Here is a 27,777-nt window from a genome sequence, read left to right as displayed (position 1 = left end):
ACCATTTTGCATATATTGTTATAGAACATATTTAAAACAAGATTTCAAGAACTAAGAACTTTATGTACATTGCAATTATTGATGAAAAATAGGCGATCCCAAAGCATGAAACTCAACTGGCTAGCATTTGTTGGCATATCTCTAAAGGTATGTTTTCTATGTAATCTTAAATTTTGTAACAAACAAGTATAAAAAATTCAAAATTAATCTTATAATAGTTTGATACTACTATTGCTAACAGCCATTGGCTAAAGCGAATGAAAAATTTATCATGCATAGTATTGCATACATGTTTTAATAGAGAAATGGTCCGTGGAGCATTTTTTTGGTCTTGTTTTCTTGGAATGTTCTTAAAAAATTAGATGCATAGGCATTTGGTAATCTATTTGACCAAATTCTTTGTGTATCACATGGAAGTGCCTAAATGATTTTTTGATTTGTAAGTAAAAGTACAATTATACATGAAACTAAAGTGATACAGTGTTAGTTCCCATTTTTATTTTTTATTTAAATGTTTTTTTCTAACCAGGTGTTAATTGATGTTACTTTAGATTTTGGCCATAATTAGCCTAAAAGATTATAAGAACATGTTACTTTCCATTGTAAAGAGTCATGATGTCTCTTGTTCTCTCTTGATAAGATGAAAGAGGTGTAGTTCATCACTTCTTAATTTAGGAACTATTAGATTGGTAAGATTGTTATGACAATGAAAGTTAAAAATGGTGTATATCTTTAAAAGAAAGCAACATGTTTAGGGATGTAATCGATCGAATTCGAGCTAATACAATATTAAGCTTGAGCTCGACTCGAAATTCAAAATTTAAAATTTAAAACTCGATTCAAACTTGATCGAGTTTTATCTTTTAAGCTCAAGCTCGACATAAAAATCAAGCTACTAAAACTCGCTCAATTAAGCTCAATAAATATATAAAAATCAACTTAATTATTATATTTAATAAAAACTCATTTATTTATTTTTTAGCTCGTATTCAAGTTTGAAATATTTTATTAATTAAAAAAATTAAAATATATAAATTTGATTAAATTCATAAACTACTTAAACTGAATATAAGAATACTCGAACTTAATTTGTTCAATTAATTGAACTATTCAAGCTCGAGCTTGATTTGATAATAATCAAATCAAATTTAAATTTTATTTAAGTCGAATTCGAATAATTTGTGAGTATTAATATATCGTTTACACTCATTAGTATAACCTTTATCTATAAAGATAATTTTACTCTGTTGTTTATATTATTTGAATATGTTAATATTCTAACGTGCCTTACATAATTTTTTTTTATACGATGACAACTAATTAATTGCACAATTATTTGTTGATGTCGATAAAAATAATAATGAATGTTAAATATATAATGATAGCATATTTTTTTCGCCTCCCATCAACGCATGGACACCGGCCTTTTGCTAGTCCCTTTTATAGGTAGTGATATAAAATTCATTTTCTTTACTTTTCAATTCCAACCAGCAACGTAACATTATTCTCTCTCTTTGGACCTAAGAAGCAAAGTTAGACTTTGATACACATCATTCATATTCTCTCCCGAAGCCAAAGTTTCATTCGGTCATTCTCTCCTCTTATAGGCTCTTGTCTTGCTATCTTCTCTAAAATGGCTTCAAACACCGCAGAAACAGCCCGTGTGTTCGTCCCTGCGTTTCCTATGTTCCGAGTTTACAAAGACGGACGCATCGAGAGACTCCGTCCAACAGAAACCGTACCTCCTTCCAATGACCCTCAGACTGGTGTTCAATCCAAGGACACCTCATCAGAATCATGTCTACCGGCTCGCCTTTTTCTCCCCAAAATCACAGATCCTACAGCAAAAATCCCTCTCGTCATCTACATCCATGGTGGCGCGTTTTGCATTGAGTCTCCTTTCTCTCCTACTTACCATAACTATCTCACTTCCCTAGCCAACAGAGCAAATGTAATGGTGGTTTCCGTCCAGTACAGAAAAGCCCCAGAACACCTTCTCCCTGTTGCATATGATGATGCATGGGCAACAGTAAAGTGGGTAGCTTCACATGTTAACAGGGATGGTCCTGAGCCGTGGCTGAATGATCACGCTGATTTTGAGAGAGTGTTCTTGGCCGGTGATAGTGCCGGGGCTAATATTGCACATAATATGATGATGAAGACCGGAATCGATGGTCTGATTGGCGTCAAAATCGTTGGTCTGCTTTTGATGAATCCGTTTTTCATGAACAATGAACCTGACGAGCTGATAGAGTTCATTTTTCCTTCAAGCAGCCTTTGCGATGACCCTAGGATGAACCCAGCTAGCGCCATCAAGGATCTAGCCGGCCTGGCGTGCAGCAGGGTGCTGGTCTGTGCTTCAGAGAAAGATTTCTTGAGGGACAGGGCCATATCTTACTACGAAGCAATACGAAAGAGTGGGTGGGAAGGGGTGATAGACATTTTCGAGACTCCAGGAGAGGGTCATGTGTTTTACTTGTCTAACCCATCTTGTCAGAAGGCTGTGGATTTGATGAATCAAGTTTCTTCGTTCCTGAACCGTTGATGCCTCCTGATATCCAATTTAGAATAAGATAACACCTAAATGTCTATTACTTGTCTAATAATTAATTAGAGGCATGAGCTGTTTTTCCTTTTTCTTGTGTATGACTTCACCGACACAAGGATCTAGCCGGCCTGGCGTGCAGCAGGGTGCTGGTCTGTGCTTCAGAGAAAGATTTCTTGAGGGACAGGGCCATATCTTACTACGAAGCAGTACGAAAGAGTGGGTGGGAAGGGGTGATAGACATTTTCGAGACTCCAGGAGAGGGTCCTGTGTTTCACTTGTCTAACCCATCTTGTCAGAAGGCTGTGGATTTGATGAATCAAGTTTCTTCGTTCCTGAACCGTTGATGCTTCCTGATATCCAATTTAGAATAAGATAACACCTAAATGTCTATTACTTGTCTAATAATTAATTAGAGGCATGAGCTGTTTTTCCTTTTTCTTGTGTATGACTTCACCGACACAAGGATCTAGCCGGCCTGGCGTGCAGCAGGGTGCTGGTCGTGCTTCAGAGAAAGATTTCTTGAGGGACAGGGCCATATCTTACTACGAAGCAGTACGAAAGAGTGGGTGGGAAGGGGTGATAGACATTTTCGAGACTCCAGGAGAGGGTCATGTGTTTCACTTGTCTAACCCATCTTGTCAGAAGGCTGTGGATTTGATGAATCAAGTTTCTTCGTTCCTGAACCGTTGATGCCTCCTGATATCCAATTTAGAATAAGATAACACCTAAATGTCTATTACTTGTCTAATAATTAATTAGCGGAATGAGCTGTTTTTCCTTTTTCTTGTGTATGACTTCACCGACACAATTTACTTGAAGAAATGTCCGTCACCCTATGTTGTGAAATTTAGTAGATTTAAATTTTTAATATTAATATTTATAATCTATTTATTTTTATATTATAATTTTTTATATAAAAAATATTATTAGTACCATCTCAATAATTTTTACTTTATCATAAGAATTATAATGCATTTTTAAATATATTTTTATTTAATATTACTTTAAATTATTTTTAATTAAATTTTATTTATCTTCTTATTGAATTTCAGTTACATTTACTTAAATATATATTTTAGACCTTAATTATACTAAATTGAATTAGTTTTTTTTACTAGCAATAACTTTTCATGGCTTGACAATCATTAGTAAATTGCCCAATATACGGACAAATCATAACTGGTCCATGGGCCGTTACCCAGGGGCTTACTGCTTTAGCCTAATATCACCCATATTTAGTGGTTCGGGCATTGAAACAAATGGGCTTCGGCTGTCGAGCCCGAGACGTGGTGTGTTTGTGCCTCCTACATGCCCAAGTGTTCATCAATAGGAGAACGATAACATAAACACTTATAAAAAGTAATAATAAAACCACGCTCCATTTTCATTCCGATGTCGTTGGATGTTTCGGTTGGTTAGATTAATTTTTAAATTAAATTATTTTATTTTATTTTCATAAATTAAATCAATTTTTTTAAATTAATTTGATTAGTATGATTAATTTTTAATTAATTAAATAATTAAATATATTAAATTATATTATATTTTAAATTTTTATTTTTTTCATACATGAAATAATTAATTAAAATATTAAAATATTAAATTAAAAATTTTAATAATTTAAAATGAAATACATAAATTTCATAATATTTTAATTGAATTAATTAAATTTTTTTATTATTTTTAATAATTAATTAAAATTAATTAAAATTAATTTAATAATTAATTAATTAATTAAATTAAATCAATTTGACAGATTAATTCGATTATAAATACTCCTACAAAAACGTGCTACACTGATCATTTCTAAAGTTCAAAATTTTTTTAATTTCTTATTCTTTTACTAAGTATTATCATAATTGCATCGAATTGATCAGTAGAACCAGAAATCAATAATTAGTTCGATTTTAAAATTAATAAAACTGAATGTACGTAAAATTTGATTCGAATTTAATCATAGTTTGACTAATTTTTATTATTTAAAAGTATTTTGTAAATGATAGTTTTTTATTTGTGGGCAAGAATTAACCAAACAGTTCAGAGTATTGAAGCAACCGGGTGATATTTTTATTCCTCCCCCAGGGCAGGGTTTATCGTCATCTCTCCAAAAAAACAAAAAGAAAGCAATGGAGAGAACGGCACTTCTTCGCTCTCTCTCCTGCTCCTCTCTCGCTTGCAACAAATTCATTTTCTCCGCTCCCAAGCACTCTCGGTCTTTTCTATCCAAATCATCCTCCGTCTCAGCTGCCGCCCGCTGTCACCGCCGTCTCTTTTCTAACCGCTCCATTCTCCGCCGCAACAACTGGAGGCCACTCCTTGCTGCTTCTTCTCACTCCTCTCTTCGCTTCTGTTTTTATAACAAACATTTCAGTTCTTTATCCGTACGCGCCGTCGCTTCTCCTCCTACACAGCCTTCTTCAGGTAATATTTTCCTTTTTTTTTTATATATATTTGCGATTATTCTTCTAACCTAAATGAAATGAATTGAAGCGATTTTTTTTTTTTTTTTTGCTTCTTGTCTAGATATTGCTGGAGTTGAAGATGAAGTTGCGGCGAAGCTTGGATTCGAGAAAGTATCGGAGGAGTTCATCGGAGAGTGTAAATCAAAAGCTGTTCTTTTCAAGCATAAAAAAACTGGTGCGGAGGTCATGTCCGTTTCAAACGATGATGAGAACAAGGTTTTCGGAATTGTTTTTCGAACTCCACCGTAGGTTCTTCCTTCTTTTACAAATTCCCTTTTTAAAAAAAAAAAAAATTTATTAAGGCTTGAGCATAGTATTTCATGTACTACTTTAACTATAGTCTATATTTGATGTTTCGAGAAAATGCTTTATTCATGTTTAACTCAGAATTGGAATTGGTAATTGTGGGGTTCTTCGATTCAGTAGTCTGAATAATGATGTTTGACGTTTAGAAAACTGTTATTTGATGATTTGCATCGATAGTTGCGTGAGTTCTTATGATCTGCTACATGTCAATGCAGAAAGGATTCCACTGGGATTCCTCACATCTTGGAACACAGTGTCTTATGTGGCTCAAGAAAATATCCGTTAAAGGAACCATTTGTTGAATTGTTAAAAGGGAGCTTGCACACTTTTCTGAATGCGTTCACTTATCCTGATAGGACTTGCTATCCAGTTGCTTCCACTAATGCAAAGGTAAAGCTTTTGCTTGTGATAATATTGAGAAATGGGCCAAACATGGGGCAGTCTATTACACGGTAGCATGCAAGATAGCGCCAATAATAAAAGAAAAATAGTGTGGTTTGGGGGGGGGGGGTCTGAGCAATTATAACTGACGACCCAATGGGATCTCCTTCCCTGCTCCTCCCACTACTGATGCACACATGTGCAATGTGAAAACAAAAATATGAAAGAAAAAAAATAGTTAAGAGTTGTTATAATGAAAACTTTAATTTTCTTAAGTTTCAGTTTTTGATGAGGTTTGTATTTTCTAAACAGGATTTCTATAATCTTGTTGATGTATACCTGGATGCTGTCTTCTTCCCCAAGTGCATTGAGGACTTCCAAACTTTTCAACAGGAGGGTTGGCACTACGAGCTCAATGATCCTTCAGAAGATATAACTTATAAAGGTTTGCGTGTGTGTGTGTGTGTTTATACTTTATGCACTCATGACTTTAGCCTTTAGAATCCCCTGCTTGTGTGTCTAACATTCTTTTTCCTTTTTCAATGTTTGCTAGTCCCTTCATTGCTCTTGATAACATTTTCTTTTTCCTTTGTGATTTCCTGTAGGTGTTGTTTTCAATGAGATGAAAGGTGTCTATTCTCAGCCTGATAATTTATTAGGGCGGACAGCTCAACAGGCAAGTTTTCCCTTCTTTTCTTGCTTATTTTTGCATTTCTTTCATTCTGGAATATACTGCTTATATATTAATTAGCAGCTTATATCATATTTAAAATGCTCATGATTTGAGTGTAAAAAATATTTAAATTCTCGCGGCTAATTTAAAAAGCTTCCACCCCCCTCTCTCTGACATGTTTTCTTGTGTGTGAAGGAGTGTAAAACATCTCTCGTGTATTAATGACACTTAGCAAGGAACTTTGATAATTTCATCCTTTTTCTATTTACAATTATTCCTTGTAACTTCCGTGCAGGCTCTCTTCCCGGACAATACCTATGGTGTTGACAGTGGGGGTGATCCACAAGTTATTCCCAAGCTGACATTTGAAGAGTTTAAGGTATGCTGCATTTATTACTTTGATAGACATGTTCTAGTGTTTTGATCTTCAAGTGGTGCATGATGAGGCATTTTATCTTGGTAAAGAGTACAATTTCTTATGTTTGAAACCTAGACTACATCAATCTGAGCTTCATGCTACCTAAGTTATGGAAAAACTCCTTTTTGGGGGGTGAGGGGAGTGTTAGGTCATTTGTCAAATGGTATTCACATTTTTTTTTCTCGAAGTAAAACTTATTTTACAAAGAAGTTTAATTCTAACCTGGAATTGCAATTTTTTACGGTGGTATGTCTATAGTGTCTATTTCCATGTGTTGGAGATGCAAAGTGGGGCTTAATGGGATTTGAAAATGGAAGGCTTTATAAACCCTTGTTGCATGTTAGAATTGTTGGCCTGTTTACATGACAATTTTATAGGCTTATTGCAAATGTGATTCTTCTTAGCCTCTTGATGTTATAGTTCCAAAATGAGACGGCGTATGATGTCTCTTGTATTTAGTTTTCTGTTTCAACTTCTTCTGGTTAGAAGGCAAAATTATTGGTCTTTTTCTCTAAGTATGGTGTGTGCTTTGGTGTATGCTTTTATCCTGGCTCACCTGTATTCTGCATAGGTACTTGTGCATGTGGGGAATGAACAAATGTGTTTATGTCTGTCTCATTAGCGTTGTTGTTGGTAAATATGGTTTTCTCTTGTTTTATGAATTGAAATTACAGGAATTTCACCGCAAATATTACCATCCCAGCAATGCCAGGATATGGTTTTATGGAGATGATGATCCATATGAACGCTTGCGTATCCTATGTGGTAATAAATAACATTGCAGTTTTTGTTCATGTATGGATATCTGATATTTTGCTTAATGTATAACCCCTTATATCCCTTGAAATATGTGGATGACTCTGTTCAAAAGGGAAGTGGTGCAGAGAAGAGTTGCATATGGGGATATTGTAGAGAAAAGAAAGAATAGTCTTTGAAAACCTTGCCAGCTTGGCCAATTAAATGACAAAATGAAGCGCCATAATATAAATTCGTTATGCAATAGGTGGTTTTTATATTCCCCTTTGGCACAAAATATTACCATAAGCTTTTTTATTATTTTGGTATCACTTCTACTATATTTAAGTTCTTACACAGGAATCCAGTGTAAAAAGTCTTTTTTTATTTCAGTTTCCTTTGACCCTGCTAATCGGACTGTTCGACGAATGTATTACAATGTTTTCTCTTCTTCGATATATGATGTTTGTTTGAGCAGCCCTTCTCAGTCATTTACCATTACATTTTTGTCAATTGTTTATTCTTGTGGTCTTACTGATTGTAATATTTTATTTAGACAATTTTAAACTGTGCCTTCCACTCTTGGTCTAGTGGCAACTAGAAGGTTAGTGAGGAAGGTATGCCTGGGCTCAAACCCAAGCAACCCCTCCACCATCCCCAATATTCCTCTTGAACAAAAAAAAAATTTTAAACTGTAGTATTTACACTCTCTATCTCTCTCTCAGAATATCTAGATATGTTCGATGCAAGTACTGCTCCTGATGAATCAAAAGTTGAACCACAGAAGCTTTTCTCGGAACCAGTCAGAATTGTTGAAAAATATCCAGCTGGTGAAGGTGGTGATCTGAAGAAGAAGCACATGGTATGCCTCAATTGGCTTCTCTCTGATAAGCCATTGGACTTGCAAACTGAACTTACTCTTGGGTTTTTGGATCATCTTATGCTGGGAACTCCTGCTTCTCCTTTGAGGAAAGTGTTGCTTGAAAGTGGTCTTGGAGATGCCATAATTGGTGGTGGGGTGGAAGATGAACTTCTTCAGCCTCAATTTAGCATTGGGTTGAAGGGAGTTTATGAAGATGATTTTCCAAAAGTAGAAGAATTAATCATGAGTTCTCTTAGGAAACTAGCTGAAGAAGGTTTTGAAGCAGATGCTGTGGAGGCATCTATGAATACAATTGAGTTTTCACTCAGAGAAAACAATACTGGGTCATTTCCTCGTGGCTTGTCTCTAATGCTTCGCTCCATTGTAAGTTTTTCCATTCTTAATTTAAAGTTTAAAATATTGTCCATCCTCCTCCTTTTCCTTTTCTTTGTAAATATATGATTTTATTTTGCTTACATTTTACAGGGTAAGTGGATATACGATATGGATCCTTTTGAGCCATTGAAATATGAGAAACCTTTAACGATCCTGAAATCCAGAATTGCTGAGGAAGGCTCCAAGGCTGTGTTCTCTCCTTTAATAGAGAAATTCATCTTGAACAATCCCCATTGTGTTACCATAGAAATGCAGGTATTACTCTAGCATAAAACTTCCCTTCCTATATTTAATTATTTATTGTTATTAAATTACAAGCCAATGAGCTTCTTTTTTCTCAGCCTGATCCAGATAAAGCTTCTCGTGATGAAGCAGCTGAAAAAGAAAATTTGGAGAAAGTTAAAGCCTGTATGACAGAGGAAGATCTAGCAGAGCTAGCACGTGCTACACAGGAGCTGAAACTTAAACAAGAAACTCCTGACCCTCCTGAAGCCTTAAGAAGTGTTCCAAGCCTATCTTTACATGATATTCCAAAGGAACCAATACGAGTTCCGACAGAGGTTAGCTTAAAGCTTAATGTCCATGTCCTCTCCTAAATGCTCTCTTTCAGCTTTATTTGTCCTAAGTTTCTGTACATCTGATTGTAGGTTGGAGATATCAATGGTGTGAAGGTTTTGCAGCATGATCTTTTCACAAATGATGTCCTTTACACTGAAGTTGTTTTTGATATGAGCTCACTGAAGCAAGAACTTCTTCCTTTGGTACCACTGTTTTGGTGAGATGGATCTTGCTGTGAAAGATAGTTGTCTTTTTCTTGTTATATGAATGCTCTTTTCCCCCATCTGTTTCTGCTCCAAACCTAATAAGTTGTTTACAAGATTAAGCCTATGAAAGAAAGTTTAAATTTGCTTTCCATGCATAAACAATGCAACTTTTTTCCATTTTGTCTACCATATAGTGTTTTTAATTTTCAGAATGTTATTTGAATTCCTTTGTCTCTTACCACAACATGCTGGAGCTGTGATCAGTGTGGGTCAGCTTTTGGATGTTTAGTGTAAATCTTTCCTTTATTCTAAGCAGAAGAGAATTCTATATGTTGGGGCATTATACTTTATATTATGGTCCTACTTGAATATTTTTGTTCTGCAAATCGTGATATTTTCATTCCAATTGCTTGGTAACCTATTTCACCTTATAGACAACCTAACCTTCAAGCAGCCATTCTGCCTTGGTAGGTGGAATTTTTTGGCCTTCATTTCCATAAGCAAAAGCATCTTTACAAACTTTTTGTTAGAAAGTAGCATCTTCGGCCAATCTGTAGCATGATGTGCAGAAGCTATTTGCTCTATAGGTCTCTCTTTTTATATATGTGAGAAGAAGAAGGGTCTACTCTGAAATCAGATTTTAGAACATAATACATGTAAAGCAAATAAGTTATGATGACTGCTTTTATTTTATTTGTTTAAAAGAGCTATCTAGAGCATCTCAGATTTCTATTGCATGCATAAGTTTTAACTTGCATAAATTTGGGCAGTCAGTCATTACTGGAGATGGGTACAAAAGACTTGACCTTTGTGCAACTTAATCAGTTGATTGGAAGGAAAACTGGAGGAATTTCAGTTTATCCATTTACATCATCTATACGAGGCAAGGAAGATCCCTGTAGCCATATAATTGTTCGAGGCAAATCAATGGCTGGGCGTGCTGATGACCTATTTAATCTGGTATATATTTCTTTTATGATTTTGTGAATAGATATATTTGTTACAACATTTCAGTTCACAGCCCAACAATGGTTCAATAAATTGTAGATTTATTGCCTTCTGCTGATTATAGTTTCTTTTTTTTTTTTTTAAATCTGTTCCCTTCAAAAGATTGATCGTCCAAAGGGTTTTTTCATGTCATTCATTTGTAGATTAATTGTGTTCTTCAAGAAGTACAATTTACAGACCAAAAACGGTTCAAGCAATTTGTGTCCCAAAGCAAAGCAAGAATGGAGGTATATATTCTGGATTTTTTAGGGGAGTATATGGGGAAATGCAAGAACTGAAACCTGATTTACTCTAATGGTTTATACTCATTTCCAGAATCGATTGAGAGGCAGTGGTCATGGAATTGCAGCAGCTAGGATGGATGCAAAGTTAAATGTTGCTGGGTGGATTTCTGAGCAAATGGGTGGAGTCAGGTATAGAGATTTTGGATTCCTTTAATGCTATGTTTGGTACTGAGGATGGAAATAGAGAAGGATGGAAAATTTTTTAATCTATGGTTGAGATTCATGAGAACATGTGCTATTTTGTAGTTCAACCATTGGATTGAAACCTTTTCCTTTTTTTCCTCTTTTCTTCCTTCCTACCATACAGAGTGCAAGTTTTTTATTTTACAGGCTAATCTTACATTTTACTAGCCCAAGCAATAACTTATCAGTTTGGAATTTTAAAGTTCAACAATGTGCAACAGTTGGTTAAGATTTGTATTAGGGACAACTTTACAATGAAATACAATTTTTCTTGCAGTTATTTATTTATTTTATTTATTTATTTGAAGTCATGTTAAGAATGCCTATTTAAAAATTCTCAGACTCCATGTAAAAAATATTATAATGAGTTGATTTAGAAACTTGATTGTACTCATATTTTTGTTTCTTAGTTACCTGGAATTCCTACAAGTGCTGGAAGAGAAAGTGGTTAATGATTGGGAAGGGATTTCATCATCTCTTGAGGCGATCCGTAAATCCTTACTTTCCAGGGAAGGTTGCTTGATAAATATGACTGCTGATGGGAAAAATCTCTCGAACACGGAAAAGTTTGTTAGCAAATTCCTTGATTTGCTTCCTAGCAACTCTCCTCTTGAAAGAGCTAGTTGGACTGCTCGACTTCCTTCAAACAATGAAGCCATTTTGATACCCACTCAGGTGAATAAATTGTCTCTTCTTGTTGTCTTTGCCTTTTGTTTATTTATCTGAATAATTATTTACAAGCTTTCACCTGTCACAGGTAAATTACGTTGGGAAAGCAGCTAACTTATATGACAGCGGTTACCAGTTTAATGGGAGTGCTTATGTTATTTCAAAACACATTAGTAACACATGGTTGTGGGATCGTGTGCGTGTTAGTGGTGGAGCTTATGGGGGTTTCTGTAACTTTGATACCCATTCAGGTACACTAAGTGATATATTTGCTGGTAAAAACTTTTATCCCTCGTAGAATCTTACCTTAAGGTTTCCTCGTGTAGGTGTATTCACCTTCTTATCCTATAGAGACCCAAACTTATTAAAGACACTAGATATATATGATGGAACTGGTGACTTTCTGCGTGAATTGGAAATGGATGATGATACACTTACTAAAGCGATTATTGGGACCATTGGTGATGTTGATGCATACCAGCTGCCAGATGCTAAAGGTTATAGCAGGTACGGAGACAACCTCTTTTTTCTTCTTCTTTGCCTAATTTTTTGTTTACTTTACTGGGTCGAACCTTTGATGTTTCTGTGAATTCAAATCACAGTAGACATTCTGAATGAGAAAGCTGAAATTTGTGTAGGTTCTTTTCTTAGGTTTTTCATCACTCATCATGTTAAAAGTATTTTGCAGCAACTTATGTTAAACAGTAGGCTTTTTTTCTATAACTTACAGATAGTCTTGAATACAATTGAAAGATTTTTGCCCATGAATTTTGCATTTTCTCTTGTGAAAGTAATAAATGAACCAGACAGTGAGTGTGTTAGTGGTATTGTTAAATCTCATGGGAGATTTTAAGATTTCTAAATCTACTCTTATTATTGCTGCTGCTCTAAACACTATCATGCCTCAAATGGACTTAACTATTTTCTGCTAGTTTGGTGCGATATTTATTGGGGATTACTGAGGAAGAAAGGCAGAGGAGACGAGAAGAGATATTATCAACCAGGTAAAGTGTTGATTTTGACCAATTGGTTCTATTTACTGCTGGGATTAGCCATATAATGGACTGTGCACTGTTTTTTCAGAAAGTATGATAATAAATGATGGTACAAATCTAAAATTTGCATTTCAGATAATGGTCATCTGATTTGTGAATTGGCATAATTATCTCCTGTTTGAACTTTCAATTCAATATCGGTTACAGGGATATGGTTTGGATACTTGTATGATGAATGGACCTTTTTCTTTTTCTTTTGCAGACTAAGGAAATGAATGATATATATATGTATATATGTATGTCAATATTATTCATATTTTCTTGATCTAAAAGTCAAACCTTAAAAGTTATGTTTGTGTAAAATAAGTTCTTGAATGTATTTAGTCGTCTGTAAGTTTTTTGCTTGCGACTGCTCAATTGACCTTTTGGGTTCATGCCTAATTTAAGGAAACAGTTCTTTTCTGAATCAATGGTTTTGATATATAAACCCTTTTTTCACTCCTATTTTTGTTGCATCTTGCCTCGCAGTTTGAAGGACTTCAAGGAATTCGGCGATGCCATTGATGCTGTTAAAGATAAAGGAGTTGCTGTCGCGGTGGCATCACCCGATGATGTTGAAACTGCAAACAAGGAGTGCTCCAACTTTTTTCAAGTAAAGAAAGCCCTCTAATACTCTTTTAAGAATTGCGTCAAACACCAGGAAATCACTATCATTTCTCACACACAGTGTGTGATAGATACTCAAAAAGCGTTATTTCATTTATGTCAAACTGTCTGAATATCAGATGGAAGAATAGTAAATTGAAGGGGAAATTCTTGCGGCATGAAATTTGTACAATTTTCAGGGCTTATAATGGACATGATTTCCTATATTTATTTCATTTTTAGCTCTATGCCGTTTCATCTAATCCCTTTAAATTGGTTGATCCCACGATATATATAGTTCTGAGCCCTTTGTCGTCAGTTGTTACTTTTTAGTAGTGTAATTTTTATGAGAATATTGAGCATTATTATTAGATTAAAGTATTAAACCTAGATTGATACTTGATAATTGACATTAAGGGCAAGTTTAGCGAGGAGGCTGCAATTGGTATTTTTGTGTTCAAAAATTATTTTTATCCAATCTTAATACTTAGAAAAAAAAAACTTTTATTTTTTTTAAATCTATAAGCTTGATTTGTAAATTCAAATAAAAAAACTTTTAAATAAGTGTTTTTACGGTTAATAGCAATTTTTTGGATAAAATGATTTTATTATTTTTATATTTTGTATCTTTTTTGGGACATTTGAATTCATTATAGTATTTTTTTTTTAATAATATTAAATATTTAAAATTTTTAAATAATATTTTTGTCATACTTTTAGACGTTTTTTTTAATCTAAATTTTACTTCATCAGTAATAGTAATGTTAAAATATATTTTTTTAAATTCGTAAGTCTATCATTAAATGTCCTATCTTATTGTTTTACCTAATCTAAAAGGATATTACTCGTATAATCTTCCTTAAATTTGTAATTTACAAATGTTATTTTTAATAATATGTTAACTGATTCAAGAAATAATATTTAAATAAGTAAATAATTATATAATTTATTAATAATACTAAATTTTTTATTCCCTTTAATGCGTGATAATTCCAAATATTAAAAGGAAGGTACAGAAGATAGATTGAGTCTCTTGATTAGACGTTTAAGTCCATATTCTTGTCGCAAAATTTAGTAGACGATAAAATCCGAGTAACATAAGCTCCAGTGTAAAGGTCGAAATTAGGTGAGCCGACATTTGGGCTGATCATTTCGGGCTTTGAGTTATTTACGATCAAATTATTTTATTTTTATATTATTTGGACCCACTTTCTATTTGTTGATCTTCCTTACAAATAATTCCAAACTGATTCCAAAACTTCGAACAAAATCACAAATACAAAAAAATGTGCATATTTTTTAAACAAAAAGTTGAAAAAAAAAACCTGACCTGGAATTTTCTTTAGGTTGAAATAATTAATTTTCATCATGTCAATGCATCAAGATTTATTGAGAAAAAGAAAGACTTTTTTCCAGCTTTTAGTTCCATTCTTGTAAGGTGATTTGGTGGTGGGTATACTATATTAGATTTGTTGGAGCTTTTACTGTTCCGGAATAATTTAAAGGCTGCTCAGCCTACTCCGGTGAAAACAGCCACTTTATTGCCACAGCCTGCCCTAATAAAGCCCTTATTCAACCGTTTTGTGCATGTTATTTTATGACAACTAGACACGGTTGGCTAGAGTACCCTGTTTAACAACCTTGAATTGTTTGATTGTTAAATAGCTATGCCAGATCATCATGCATATACTTCAAACTTCAGTTTCTATAGGAACTGATGTGTGATTCAATTTATGTTGATAACAATACAATTCTGTTTTAAGTTCATATGTAGAATCTACAAGCATCTATGTGTTCCATCTACTCTCATTATTCTCATTCATGCTGCAACTGGTAAAAGGATAGGCCAATACCCATATAACCATTGTTATGGTCTCAATATCTCCCCTACTCGCTTATCTTTTTCAAGAAAATTGTAACAAACATTAATTTTGTCCACCACATGCTTTGAATTAGTTAATATGTAGTTACCATATTTGTCCAGTGTCCTGCTTCTGTCTCTCTCCAGGGTTGGTAAAAAGTAATGATCTCTTCCAATTCTCAAGGTTAATGCTTTATTATGTCACATTTATATAACTCAAAATGAGCCAATATAGCTAGCTATAAAACGCCAGTAAATTCAATAATCCTCTGTCAAGTAAATCAATTGGTTGTACAGTTTTGACTCCGACGGACAGGCAACTATACCTCTAGAGTCAATGATCAGAAGATTCAGAACATAGTCATGACCTGTAATTTGTGCTTGAAGCCTTGCTATCAACATAGAATTCTATTAATAATGATGCCTTTAACTTAAGCAGTGCCCTTTGCTATATCCATCTACCAGATAATAGTACCATGAACTGATTCCGATCCCTCCAGCTTGAGCTTTTTCACCACTGTCTTGTTATTCAAGTACAAGTCCCTACCTTGGCTACCTCATCTGACAGACAAGCAAAATGGCCTGTCTTTGATTTCTAGTCATGGTAAGTTGGAGGTGGCAGTGAACAGATAGGTCGTTAAAATTCTGATTGTAAATTTTGTGAAGTGATAGTACCCAAAAAAAGATTACTTAATTACATATACTCCCTTCATTTAACTGATAGGTGATCTGGTAGCCATTGGTAAACTACATTCGCATACTGTGAGGCCGTGATGTTCTAGTTTTTAACCTATTTGCAAGGTGGAGATGGACCACGATTTATTTATTTGATTTTTGAGAGAGAGGACTGTAAATGCGGTTGTGGGGGAAGAGTTTTTTGGGGAAAGAGGTTGATGTTCATTTACAAATTACAATTCAGAAGAGATTTTTCAATAAATGGTTGTATTTTTAGGGTCTTTCTACGTTTAACAAAGTGAAAAGCTATTCCAAATATATTGGATTACAGATGTTAATAGGCCCAATTTCTTCTGTGGAGATGGGAAAAAAACTGACACAAGAAAGCAGCAGCCGCTGGGACATCATCACCTACCGCCCAACATTTCCAAAGAACTGTTTTTCTTCAAAAAGTACATTCAACTTCAACCTTTTTTGAAGAATGATAGATGTTAGCCATAAAGCTGGACTTTTAAACACTTCCTTTAGTTCTTTTTTATTTTTTTTTTAACTTTTGGTTTTGGACTGTACAGTAGGGATGGTTCTGAAATTGAGATGGCCCTTTGGGAAACAGATGGTCCAGTTGCAGCATGCCTATGTTTATTGGAATTATTGGTGTGTGGGTGTCCCAGGTTCCAAATTTCGGACTGTTTTCCCTTCAGAATAGTAAAATTTACAGAGCCTATTGGAACTGCTCGTTTTAACAACAGACTGATCAATAATTTGTTTCTCACATTGCCCACTTGATATAATAGTATGCCTTTCATAGAAGCAACAAAAGGATTTGTATGGTCTGCCCTATCCGTCTGAAAGTAAAAGAAAAGATGCTAAACAAACCTAGCTAGTCAGTTTCAAACACCAATCCTTTTTTTAAAAAAAAGTGCCCTTTGATTTTTATGGATGGAGGGACATGACATGATATGATCATGGAAACTTTTTCTTTAGATGTTGGATACGATTATATATGGCTGCTGATGATTAAACTTTTGTAAGCTGTGATTATCCCCAAAAAAATGTTGGAAACACAAGTAGATATGGTTATGAAGAACTAGTTGAGTTAGCTGCTTAATGCAGTTAGATCATAAATGCATCCAAAGGAACTATGCAGATCATAAACACGTGCAGGCCTGATTGAATTACATGTGCAGTCATCATGACAGTTTTACGCTTAAACTAATGGAGAGATTGGGGCCAGTGATCATTTAGTATTTACATATTTCTTATCAGAATCATCTTTTAAACAACAACCTACCCAATTTGTCAACTGCTGTCAACCAATCTCTCTGATTTCCCTAGTGCGAATTGCTGGTTTATACTGGTGCATATGATTTGGATGTTCAATGTATGCATTGATACTTTTATCTAACTCAAAATTTCCAACTTATCTAACTTTGTCACCGCTATAAAAAAGTGCCAAACTGGAAAAATAACCAGAACCCATTCTCTTTCATTCAATCCCATGCTTGATCATAGTAAATCAGATACCACAGCCTTAAAAGAAAAACAAAATCAATGAAAAGGAAGTTACTATATGTCCTGCCTCTGGGGCCTGAAGGAGCATGGCTTCCTGTTCGGGGCGGTAAAAAAAGAATATTTTTGAACGTTTGGTTATGCATGTTGGAAGATAAAAAATGCACTAGTAAATCCGAAGGTACATAGATTTATCTAGCTGCCTGTCTAGCTACAGTAAACCTCTAATTCTGGTAATTTTTCCGCCTTAGAAAAAAACGATGAATCTCAAGTTGGCTTTTTAAATTATGAGATAGAACCATGAATTCAATAAATCAAAACGATTAATATTTCAGACAAGGTGAAGTATCTTAATTAAAGTGAATGTGTAAGAGGGCTGCTTTCCATAGTTTACACTCTATATACTGGAGTGGAGTATCTAAATTTCCCCGCCAATGGCTTTCATCCCCTAATGCTATATATCTACCAAATACAGGCCCATCCCAAAGTAGGTAGTTTACTTGTACGATTGATTATCTGCCTATGCATGAAAAACAAATTAAAGGAACCAAAGAAAGAGTTACTTCCATTTCTAAATTGCTCTAAGTTATCTATCACAAGTTCGCAACAAAGCATAGATCAAACTTTCAACTTTTTGTGTATTTTGCAAATTGAGATGCTTGTTAGTCACCCAAAAAAAGCCCCTGGAAATGGAAACCCAAGTGCCAGGAATTATCCCAAAAAGAAAGAGAGATTAATATGCCGAATGGCTTAAGAGATCATACTGTTGCGTTGGAGATGAGTTCTCATAGATATTGATCTCTTTTTTTGTTTTTTTTTTTTATATATAATATAAAGATTCATCTTGTAAGATATTATTAGTTTTAATTCGAAAATTTTATAATTTTATTTCATAAAAAATATTTTATAAATTTAAATATTTACTTATATATTATAATAAATTTTCAAAATATTTCGATATAGAAGTGTCACATATGGTAAGTATATCTACATATATTGAGATCTATATTGAAGTATATTTTAACCTCAAATCTCAACCAAAATTAATATATATATATATATATATATATACCCTCAATTATTAAAACTTTTCATTGCATGTACAGTTGGAGTATTTGATATAGAAGGTTGTTAAATCTCAAAAGACATCATTTTCATGAAAAATTATATATATGCCAAACTGATCAAGCAATGTGTCCAAATGGGTTTGCCATGAACACTTGGTGTTAGTAAATTTTGCCTCCTAAGCATTGATTGGCCAATACCCCACCACCACCAACCAGCCTACATTTTTCCAACATAAAAATGGATAGTTTTACAAATGCAGCAGATCAGAGCAATGGGATTTTCTCATTTCTCAACTCTCAACAGTCAATAATCACGTTTGTTTGTTTTAGGGGGAAAGACAAAAACAAGAAAACAAAATGAAAAGATGTTAGCCGCAAAGTTTCACTTTGAAAAGAGACTTTTTTAGAGGGTCATCAACTTTAATACCTTTTGAAATTGAGATGACCTTTATTTGTCTCTGATACCTTTTTTTTTTTGAAGGTCTTATCTGATCCTCTCACTGCTCCTAGTCTTCGAATTTTAAGCTCAATGGCTTGAACTTGATAATGGCCCTCTGCCTTAGCCTTAGCCTTAGCCTCAGCCATAGCCATGGCCATAGCTTGAGCAAAAATTAATTTGAATTGAAATTCAATGAATTCGATTAATTTGATTTAATTTATTTAATTTTAATTATAATTAATTTTTAAATTAATTAAATTAATTCATTTAATAAATTTTTAATTTTTAAAATTAATAATCAAATTCATCGAATTAATTGATTTTTTAATAAATAAAAATAAAACATTAAGGTAAATATTTTTATTTTTTAAAATATTATTAAAATTTTTAATGATTTAATTTAAATAATATTTGAATTTAAATTTTATTGAATTAAATTTATAATTAAATAATTATTTATAATAAAATATAATAAAAAACTCGATTATTTAACAAAATTAATAAAATCAAATTAATTTTAATCAATTAAATTATAATCGATTATTTAAAAGTTTTTTATCTATTTAATTATTTATTAAATAAAAACTAATTAAATTAATTATTAATTTTTTTAAAATTGAACCATCGAACCATTTAATTTCTCACTTTTACCTCACTCACGTACGCCCAAAAATCTATACAAAACAGCTTTGGTGAAATGGGTTTTTCGTGATTTTCTGATTCTGATGAACTGTTCATACAAAACAGATATATCTTACTATATATATATATATATATATGTATGTATGTATAGTAGCTAGATACCTCGTTACGAAGAAGCTCTACCTATGAATGAAGACAATCATCCCATCTCCTACAATACAAGGGCCATACATCCATGCAGCAAGCCTATGCTTATAAAATTCTGATTCCCTGTGAATCCTCTCTCTCTATCTATATGCATATATTATATTATAGGTTTAGCTCGTTCCCAATGAATTTTGAATGATTAAAATTTAAATCATAGGTGATTGATGGTCCTCACTCTAATAAGCCGGTCTTCACATTCACCTTCAAGGGCCAACTATATAGTCTTGACTGCTTTGATAACCCCAGTTGAAATGTCCAACGATCATCACATTCTCTCTTTAACATACATATATTCAAGAAGATTTTTTTTTTAACAATCGAAAAATAAAAAAAAAATTATTTAAATTTAAATTTTAAATATACAATTTGTAATTACATAAATAATTAAGTTTCAGGATTTTTTTTTCTCGATTGGATAGTTAATTTTCATGCATGCATTTATATTTATATTAATCCACATCTGTTACAATTCTTAATAACATCTGACCACGTAATGGCTTTAATAAGCCACATATTTTTAAAGTACAAAAATCCTACCTCATTACATTTTTGAAAATAGATAAATTATTTAATCTTTTAAGTTAGAGCAAGATGTGTCGTATTTGATAACTTAAAATAGGTGACTGTAGGTTGTACATTCGAGAAAATAGGTGGCTGTAGGTTGTGCATTCGATATGATCCCAATAAATGATCGTCAACAGGACTCGAATCAAAAGTAAATAAATTGTTCAGTCTTTTAAGTTAGAGTAAGATGTGTCATATCTGTAACCTAAAACATGTTGCTGTAAGTTATGCATTCGAGATGACCCTAATAAATGATCATCGACATGACTCGAACCCAAAACCTCTTGATCGAAAAAAATAATCTTAACCAATTGAACCAACCACTTGTTGATATAACATTACATATGATACCATATGTTTAGATAACATTATTAAATTTACCGTTATTATATGTTGTCAAAAATTCTTTCACAATTATTATATCATCATATATTAATACTTTTTTCATCATAAAATTATCAAATTAAAGGTTTTTTATTTTAAAAAAATTCAAATTATCAAATTAAAGGTTTTTTATATTAATTTTTGAATCAAACACTTGAATATAAATTAATTAAAATTAAAATCAAGAAAATATTGCATAAAGGAAATTCTTCTTTCTCTACCCAACCCCTTTTTCTGTTCTATATGAATGTCTTTTTTTCTTTCTTTAAAACACCAACATGTCATTGATTCCATGAAATTGGTAGTTGCATATATGGCATTGATATGTTTTGATTTTCTTCTTTCTTTCTTTTTTTTTTTTTCAATATAGATTTTTAGTTTTAATTAAAGAAGGGCACATTTAATTCAGTTCAAATCTTTTGCTGATTTTGACATTTATTATATGACTGTTAGGTCTATTATTATTTATAAAATTCTCATAAATGTTTTTATTCCAAAAAAATTAATTCTTTGAATAAGAGTATGTAGTGTATACATATATATTTATTTATTTAATCACAAAGTTTTTTTTTTTAGAATGAAGTACAAAATTATAGATATTGAGATTTAAAATTTAAATTTATTATATATTATTTTTTAAAAGTAAAAATAAATTAAATTCAATATTGGATTTGAAATCAATGTTTTGTGCATTTCATAAATATTTTTAATCTATTTTTTATAAGCTAAAATTTTAACTTTAAACTGTCATTATTATTTTAATTATTTGATAGTTAAAAAATGTTCAAACTATGGAGTATTTTTTTTTCAAATGTTAATTAATAAATATTAAATTTAATAGTGAAATAAGTGAAGTTTTTTTTTTTTTTTTTTTGAGACAAAGTGAGTGAAGTAAGCTAAAATTGAAAAAAAAATCATAAAAATGAAATTAATTAAAATAATATTTATGGGAAGACAGAAATACTTTTTTTTTTTTGGCTACTCCATTAACTATTTCACATTTCACACGCCACTCGCTTGCCCATTTATTTATATTTTCATCAATAATCATCAAACCTATGCCCCTTATTAAGGCTTTTAGCTGTCCTATATCCCTATCTTTCTCAACTATACATGCGTAGCCACTTTTTGTTTAAATCTATTTTCATTTATGTGTGCGGTCAAGGCTAGAGGGTAAGGTTCAAATCCATGTTTATTGAGTGTATTCAAAAAAAAAAAAAAGAAAATCGAATCCAAAGTCTGATTTAATTATTATTTTATTAATATAAATATTATTTTTATATTACAAAATTAAATAATTTAATGGGTCACTCTTGATGGGTTAGATCAAATTCGCTTGATACTTTTAAATCTTAAATTTAACCTAATATGCTCAAATAATTAAATAAATTATTCAAAAATTTATATTATTATGTTAATATTTTTAAATATAATTCTAAAATAAATTAACTAAAAAATTATTTATTGATAAAATAATTTCATAATTGAAGCAAACTAAATTTAAAATTATAGATCAAGTTCAAATCAAGTTAATATCACAAATTTCATGAATAATTTGATTGGTGAACAGAATCAAATCAAAATATTTGGTGAATATTGGGTAAATCATATTATTAAAAAAATTATAATTTAGTTTATTCATTCGAATTATTGTCATATATATTATTTTTTTGTCTTAAAATTTTTATCATGTATTAATTTTTACGAAATTAAAAAAGTTTTTTTATTTTAATATAATTAATATTAATTTTTTATAAAATTAAAGTTTTACACTTTTTAATATTAAAAAAATCATAAAAATATTTTTAAAGTATAAAAAAATGAGTTTTAGATGTTTAAAATAAAAAAAATAAGATATAATTTTAAAATATTAAAAAAAATAGATAAAGAAAATAAAACGGGAGTAAAAATTTTAGATTATTTTAAAAAATTATGTTATAAAAATATCAATAATCAAATTATATAATAATGTGTCATGTAGTCTCAACCTTAGCCTTATTGCTTAAGGTTCAACTGTAGGCAGATCAAAGCTTGGGGTTTTTTCAAAATTTTCTACGTGCAAGCAAAAGCGCAAGACGGTAACCGGCTAACGGCGTCGTTCATGTTCCTGGTCACGCTGTCACAAATAACGGAGTTAGGACCACGTATTTTTACATACAGTAACAAAAAAGGAAAAAGGAACAAATCTCCACCGTCCAAGATATCAACGGCTGCGGACACATCATCTCCCTCACTCGATCGCCTTTTTAACACTCCCCTATGTCGAAACCCCAAAAATAGCAAAACAAAAAACGAAAAGAGAGCTAATTTTTCTAAAAAAAAAAACACAAAGAAAAGAGAAAAAATGGGTGATTGTGTGAGGAGCTGTAAACGAAGTGCAGAAACAGCAGAGGTGGAAGCTTCAACCACAAGCTTCTCATTGTCAAAGAGAAGAAAAATAGTTGGTTCTCGAGAATTGCAGGAGTTGGCGTTAACATCACCTGCCATTGAGCTTGAAATCCCTCGCTCCGTTTCAAATTCGCAGGACAATCCTGCTATCGTTGCCAGTTCCTCAAATTCCGGTGGAGTGCTCGCCGGCGACATGTGTTCAAGCCTCTGCTTCAGCGAGTCCTCGGCTTCTCGTTGCTCTAGCAATGAGTCCAGTGATATTGTCAAGGATAGCTTGAGATTCGTAGATCTAGAGGTGAATTTCTAATTACCGTTTCGTTGTTCTTCTGCTTTTTTTTTCCCTGTTTGGTTGCTGAGAAAAGAAACATCAAGGAAATAGAAAGGAAATGAAGAACGCAAAAGCCTCACTATTCGTCAAAAGATTGCCGTTTCGCATGAGCTTTAATCGATTTTTTACATATTTTTTAGATATATTAATCAATTACCTAATCACAGTTCATGAATGTGATTTTGCAGGCCAAGAGTTTTGAAACTGAAATCTCAACGTGCATCAGCATCAACAAATTAAGGTTAATTTTCACTAATTCCTTCATTAATTACTACTATCTTTCTTATTTATTTCTATTTCTGTCCTTCAAATTTCAAAAAATAATTTAAGAAGAAAAAAACCGAATCGTTCCCCTTAACTCTCCATTTTATTTAATCTCCATTTCCACCTTGTCTTTTTCAGTAGAGAAACAACTCCAATAAGTGAGCTCTGTGGAGACTCAAAGGAAATGGAATCGCCAGAGAAAAAGACGCCACCATCACCGGCGAAGCCACCGTCACAAGCGGAGATAGACGAGTTCTTCTCAGTCGCTGAAAAGTACGAGCAAAAACGATTTGCAGAAAAGTAAGTGTGTTCTTTCCCCATTTTTTGTGCGTAGGATAAAGACTGTCACCCAAATGGCGCATTTTAACATTTGTAGAATCAGGAAATCCCAATCTCTAACTAACTAACAAACTTTTTATTTTGTTTATTGTTGCACGATTTTTTTCAGGTACAATTATGATATTGTCAAGGATGTGCCTCTCGACGGTCGATACCAGTGGATTCGGTTAAAGCTCTGAAGACATTAGAGAGAGGTTAGAGTTACACGAGGTAGCACGTAGATGGCATTTGACCTTAGGGGAATATCTGGTTGTTTGTTAATTATTCCCTTATTTGTATAGTTTTTTCTAATGTGGGAGAATCAATTTGGAAATAAAAATTTACTAATTTTTATCTGTTTTCCTGATTTTGTTGCTTGGCAGTAATATTTTAATCAGTTATATACAAAATGCCTAAACTTATGACAATCGATACAAGTTTTCAGTATGCAAATCACAAAGAAAGCATGAAACATGAACCTTTGGTTTTTTTTTTTTTTTTAGAAAGTGAAACTTTTTGTCCTCAATGATGTTGTTCATTACATCAAACGAGGCAAATGTACAAAAAAATTGGTTCTTTTTATGGAGATAAGGATAACAGAAGAGGAAGAAGAGCGTGTAAATTGGTTTTGTTTCATCATTACATTTGATATTCCATTGAGAAATATTCCCTTTTGGCGTATGGCAACCAATGTCCCTTCACGCTTTCGAGAGGAAGCGGAGAGGGCAACTTTTGGCAGGAAAGTAAATGGTACTGCTACTGATAACCGTTAAAAAGTGAACAAACCACACCTTTGTGACTGAGCAAACAGTGTGCTATCAGCAGCAGCTGTTCATGGCTCTCTAAAAATTAAAAAATAAAAAATTTTAATTTTTTATATATTATAAATGAATATTCCAAAAAAAAATTTAAATCTGTCACTGAATGACATTCAGCAGCAGCCAGCCAGCCAGCCAACGGTTGATTTTAAAGAAAAACAAAAGGTAGCAGAGAAGGGTACTGTCGGAAACAAAGGAAGCAGGTACATTTCACGGTTGGGGCTAATGCTTAATTGGCTTTTCAACGCACAACCCTTTCAGTACCCAATGCTTGAACTTTGAAGTATGAAGTACTAAATATACACATATTTTTTATAGAGGTTCGGGGGGGCGGGTTGAAAACTTGAAAAGAGAAAAGAAGAGGGGGAAGGTTGCACGTGTAAGTGTCACGTGCTTCGATCTTTTGGTGTTAGTGCTCAGGCTTTTGCCTTGATGGAGCTCACGCGGGGTTTGACATAATGTGGGGGGGGGTTCTGGTCTCCTAACTTGGTGGTTTGCTTTTGGATCTGATGCGCCTTAATTTTTTGTTGCAGTGAGAGTGGTGGTGGTGATGGAGGTCTGGCCTGGGAATGCAAAGAGTGTTGCTTATTAATGAAAAAGGGAATTGCTTTGATTTTGTTGTTTCTTACGGTTTTTTACTTTTACATTCCACGCTTACAAAGATCACATTTGCAGTGTGATTTTTAATCTGTTCAAGGTTGCTGATTTTCGTGTTAATTTTTCTATCTTTTCATAGTTGTTTATTTTCATAGTAAAAAAAATTCATAATATGAAAATAAATAAACAATCTTCGTTCCTATATCAAAGATTCCCATGAAAAATAAAAGACTCCAGCTGAGAAATAGTTAGCGACAAAAGTTACAAAATCTTGGTCGCCCTTGAAAATGAACTACGGATGGATTTAGTTATTCATATATTTGTTTGTGTAATATATTAAAATTTATGTATTTATATCATATTTTACATAAAAAATTTTATATCATAATTCGTGTTGACACAAAAAATATAAAATATATTTTTTAATTTTATTAAATTCATATATAATTATTATTAAAATTTTAAACTTATATCATCTTCATATTCTATTTTTATATTATATTTATTTTATATTATCATATCGTGTTTTAAATTATTAAATTTAGACTGACTCATATCTTTTTTTTTTATGTTTTCATCATCATCATTATATTATTATTATTATTGTTATTGTTGTTATTATTATTATACACAAACAATGCTAGCTGGTGACAAAAACTCCAAGGTTTTGGCCTGCAAAAGCACAGGCCAGAAGCCGTTACTGAAGTATTATATCTAAGGTGTCTAGTGCTCTGCTTATGCCAAATGGAAGGTAGGAGGAAACAGCTCTGCTCATGCCAAATGAAAAAATATATATTAATTTCAAATGGTTTGTGTTATTTAGAAATAATATTAATTTTAATTATACTAACAATAACATAAATCTGTATATTACTATTCCAAAGGGAACCTCAGCAGTCAGCAGCTTTCCACTGCGGATGAATATCAATTACATGACAAGAAAAATGCAATATGTACTGTCACTCTTTTATTTAATCTCCATTACAATAGTTTTATTCATTTGAATATATATTCGAAAAATAATGTAATAAAAATATATATATGAGAATTATCTATTTTATACCTAAGTTTGCAGCATTCATGTCTTACGTGTTGTTGGGCCTCATTTCCTACGTACATAAACCAAGGCGATGGACTTTGTCATGAATGGTCCCATTGGGCCTTATAGCTTGCAAATGCATAGTGTACTAACTTTTTAGATCCGTTTGATATGAAAAAAATATATATATATTTTAAGTTAATAATTGAGTTATATAATAATATTAATAAGTGATTGATTCAATCGGTTAGACTCATTTTACTTGACGAAGAGGTTTTGAGTTTGAATCATGTCAGTGGTCACTAGTTGAAATCATTTTAAATGCACAATCTACAATTATTTATTTTAAGTTATCAGATACGACATATCTTATCACGATTTTAGAAACTAAACAACCTATCTACCACCATTTTGTAGCATATATAAAATTAAATTAAATAAATGCTACATTACATTACACTGTTTAAGCTTGGCTATTACTATTTACATCTATAATTTGTGAAGGGAACTTGTCGCATCATAACCAAGTCAAATACCTTATCCAAAAGTTTATAAACAAATGGGTAGTTAACTATATTTTTCCAAACTAAAGTTCTCATGTTTTTATCTCAACACTAAATATATATATATATATATATATCATCTTATTAATTAATTGACTTTAGATGAGCAATGAAGTATTCAATTTAAAATGAATTAGTAATAGTCAATGAGCTCTTGAATTAGTAATAAAAAATAATTCTTAAAATTTTGAGATTTTAGGTTTAAGTTTTATTCAATTTTTTTATTAGATTTGTTTAATTATGTTATGGTTTGTTGGTTGATTTGTTTGTTTGATTATTTAATTATTTCTTATATATGGATATAATATTTAATGCTTCTCTTATACTTAATAGTAAATAAAGATATTGCACTTGAATACAAAATTTTAAAAATTTAAAATTTAACGAACGTGATCTAATATTTGAACATGTGTAGACAAAGATTACTAGACCAACTCATTAGTTTTATAAGACAAGAAGAATATCTAATATAAAACTAATTGATAATAGGTGAAGAACTCAATTTTAAATATAAAATTATAAAAAATTTATGATTAACAAATGTGAGATAATTGAAATTTAACCATAACTAGATCTATGCCTTTATGAACATCTATTTTGTGGGTGAAATAATATGTTATTTTTATTAAATAAAAATTTTAAAAATAAAAAGTTATAATATATAAACATAAAAGAGTATATATGGTATGTAAATATACAATTATTTATATAAATAAATAAATAGATATCGCAATAATTTTAAAAATATTTAAATTCAATTATTATTTTTAATAAAATAAAAACTT

The 27,777-nt window shown here is 32.0% G+C and overlaps 1 protein-coding gene, 1 long non-coding RNA gene and 2 pseudogenes across 4 annotated transcripts; all 4 read left to right on the top strand.

The window, feature by feature from the left end:
• Positions 1 to 1,519: 1,519 nt before the first annotated feature.
• Positions 1,520 to 3,445, top strand: LOC111298708 (putative carboxylesterase 12 pseudogene; annotated as a pseudogene). Its single transcript, XR_016328747.1, has one exon. The product of XR_016328747.1 is annotated as a putative carboxylesterase 12 pseudogene (transcript).
• A 1,198-nt stretch (positions 3,446 to 4,643) lies between these two features.
• On the top strand, positions 4,644 to 13,565 carry LOC111296420 (presequence protease 2, chloroplastic/mitochondrial-like). Its single transcript, XM_022890714.2, has 19 exons — positions 4,644 to 4,969; positions 5,072 to 5,255; positions 5,532 to 5,706; positions 6,010 to 6,142; positions 6,303 to 6,373; positions 6,666 to 6,749; positions 7,463 to 7,553; positions 8,249 to 8,769; positions 8,872 to 9,036; positions 9,123 to 9,341; positions 9,429 to 9,556; positions 10,316 to 10,505; positions 10,697 to 10,780; positions 10,869 to 10,966; positions 11,431 to 11,695; positions 11,778 to 11,940; positions 12,016 to 12,196; positions 12,622 to 12,693; positions 13,213 to 13,565. The coding sequence occupies exons 1-19, from the start codon at positions 4,675 to 4,677 to the stop codon at positions 13,352 to 13,354; spliced, it is 3,261 nt and encodes a 1,086-aa protein (XP_022746449.2). The 5' UTR covers positions 4,644 to 4,674; the 3' UTR covers positions 13,355 to 13,565.
• LOC149514447 (uncharacterized) lies at positions 7,658 to 8,127 on the top strand. Its single transcript, XR_016328746.1, has 3 exons — positions 7,658 to 7,791; positions 7,917 to 7,987; positions 8,080 to 8,127. It is a non-coding gene; the product is annotated as an uncharacterized LOC149514447 (long non-coding RNA).
• A 9,382-nt stretch (positions 13,566 to 22,947) lies between the features above and the next one.
• On the top strand, positions 22,948 to 24,331 carry LOC111298707 (cyclin-dependent kinase inhibitor 6-like; annotated as a pseudogene). Its single transcript, XR_016328499.1, has 4 exons — positions 22,948 to 23,360; positions 23,582 to 23,634; positions 23,796 to 23,957; positions 24,106 to 24,331. The product of XR_016328499.1 is annotated as a cyclin-dependent kinase inhibitor 6-like (transcript).
• The last annotated feature ends 3,446 nt before the right edge of the window (positions 24,332 to 27,777 follow it).

This window comes from Durio zibethinus, chromosome 16, assembly GCF_047325235.1.
Source record: "Durio zibethinus cultivar Kanyao isolate XHJ-2024 chromosome 16, ASM4732523v1, whole genome shotgun sequence".
Taxonomy (NCBI): Eukaryota; Viridiplantae; Streptophyta; class Magnoliopsida; order Malvales; family Malvaceae; genus Durio; species Durio zibethinus.
This window is presented reverse-complemented; position numbering and strand designations above follow the sequence as displayed.

Bases quoted from the DNA above. Each gene is read 5' to 3' on its own strand.
- LOC111296420 (XM_022890714.2), top strand. From the start codon at position 4,675: ATGGAGAGAACGGCACTTCTTCGCTCTCTCTCCTGCTCCTCTCTCGCT. The intron at 6,750-7,462 runs GTATGCTGCATT...TTGAAATTACAG, and splicing joins TGACATTTGAAGAGTTTAAG to GAATTTCACCGCAAATATTA. The intron at 12,694-13,212 runs GTAAAGTGTTGA...CTTGCCTCGCAG, and splicing joins GAAGAGATATTATCAACCAG to TTTGAAGGACTTCAAGGAAT.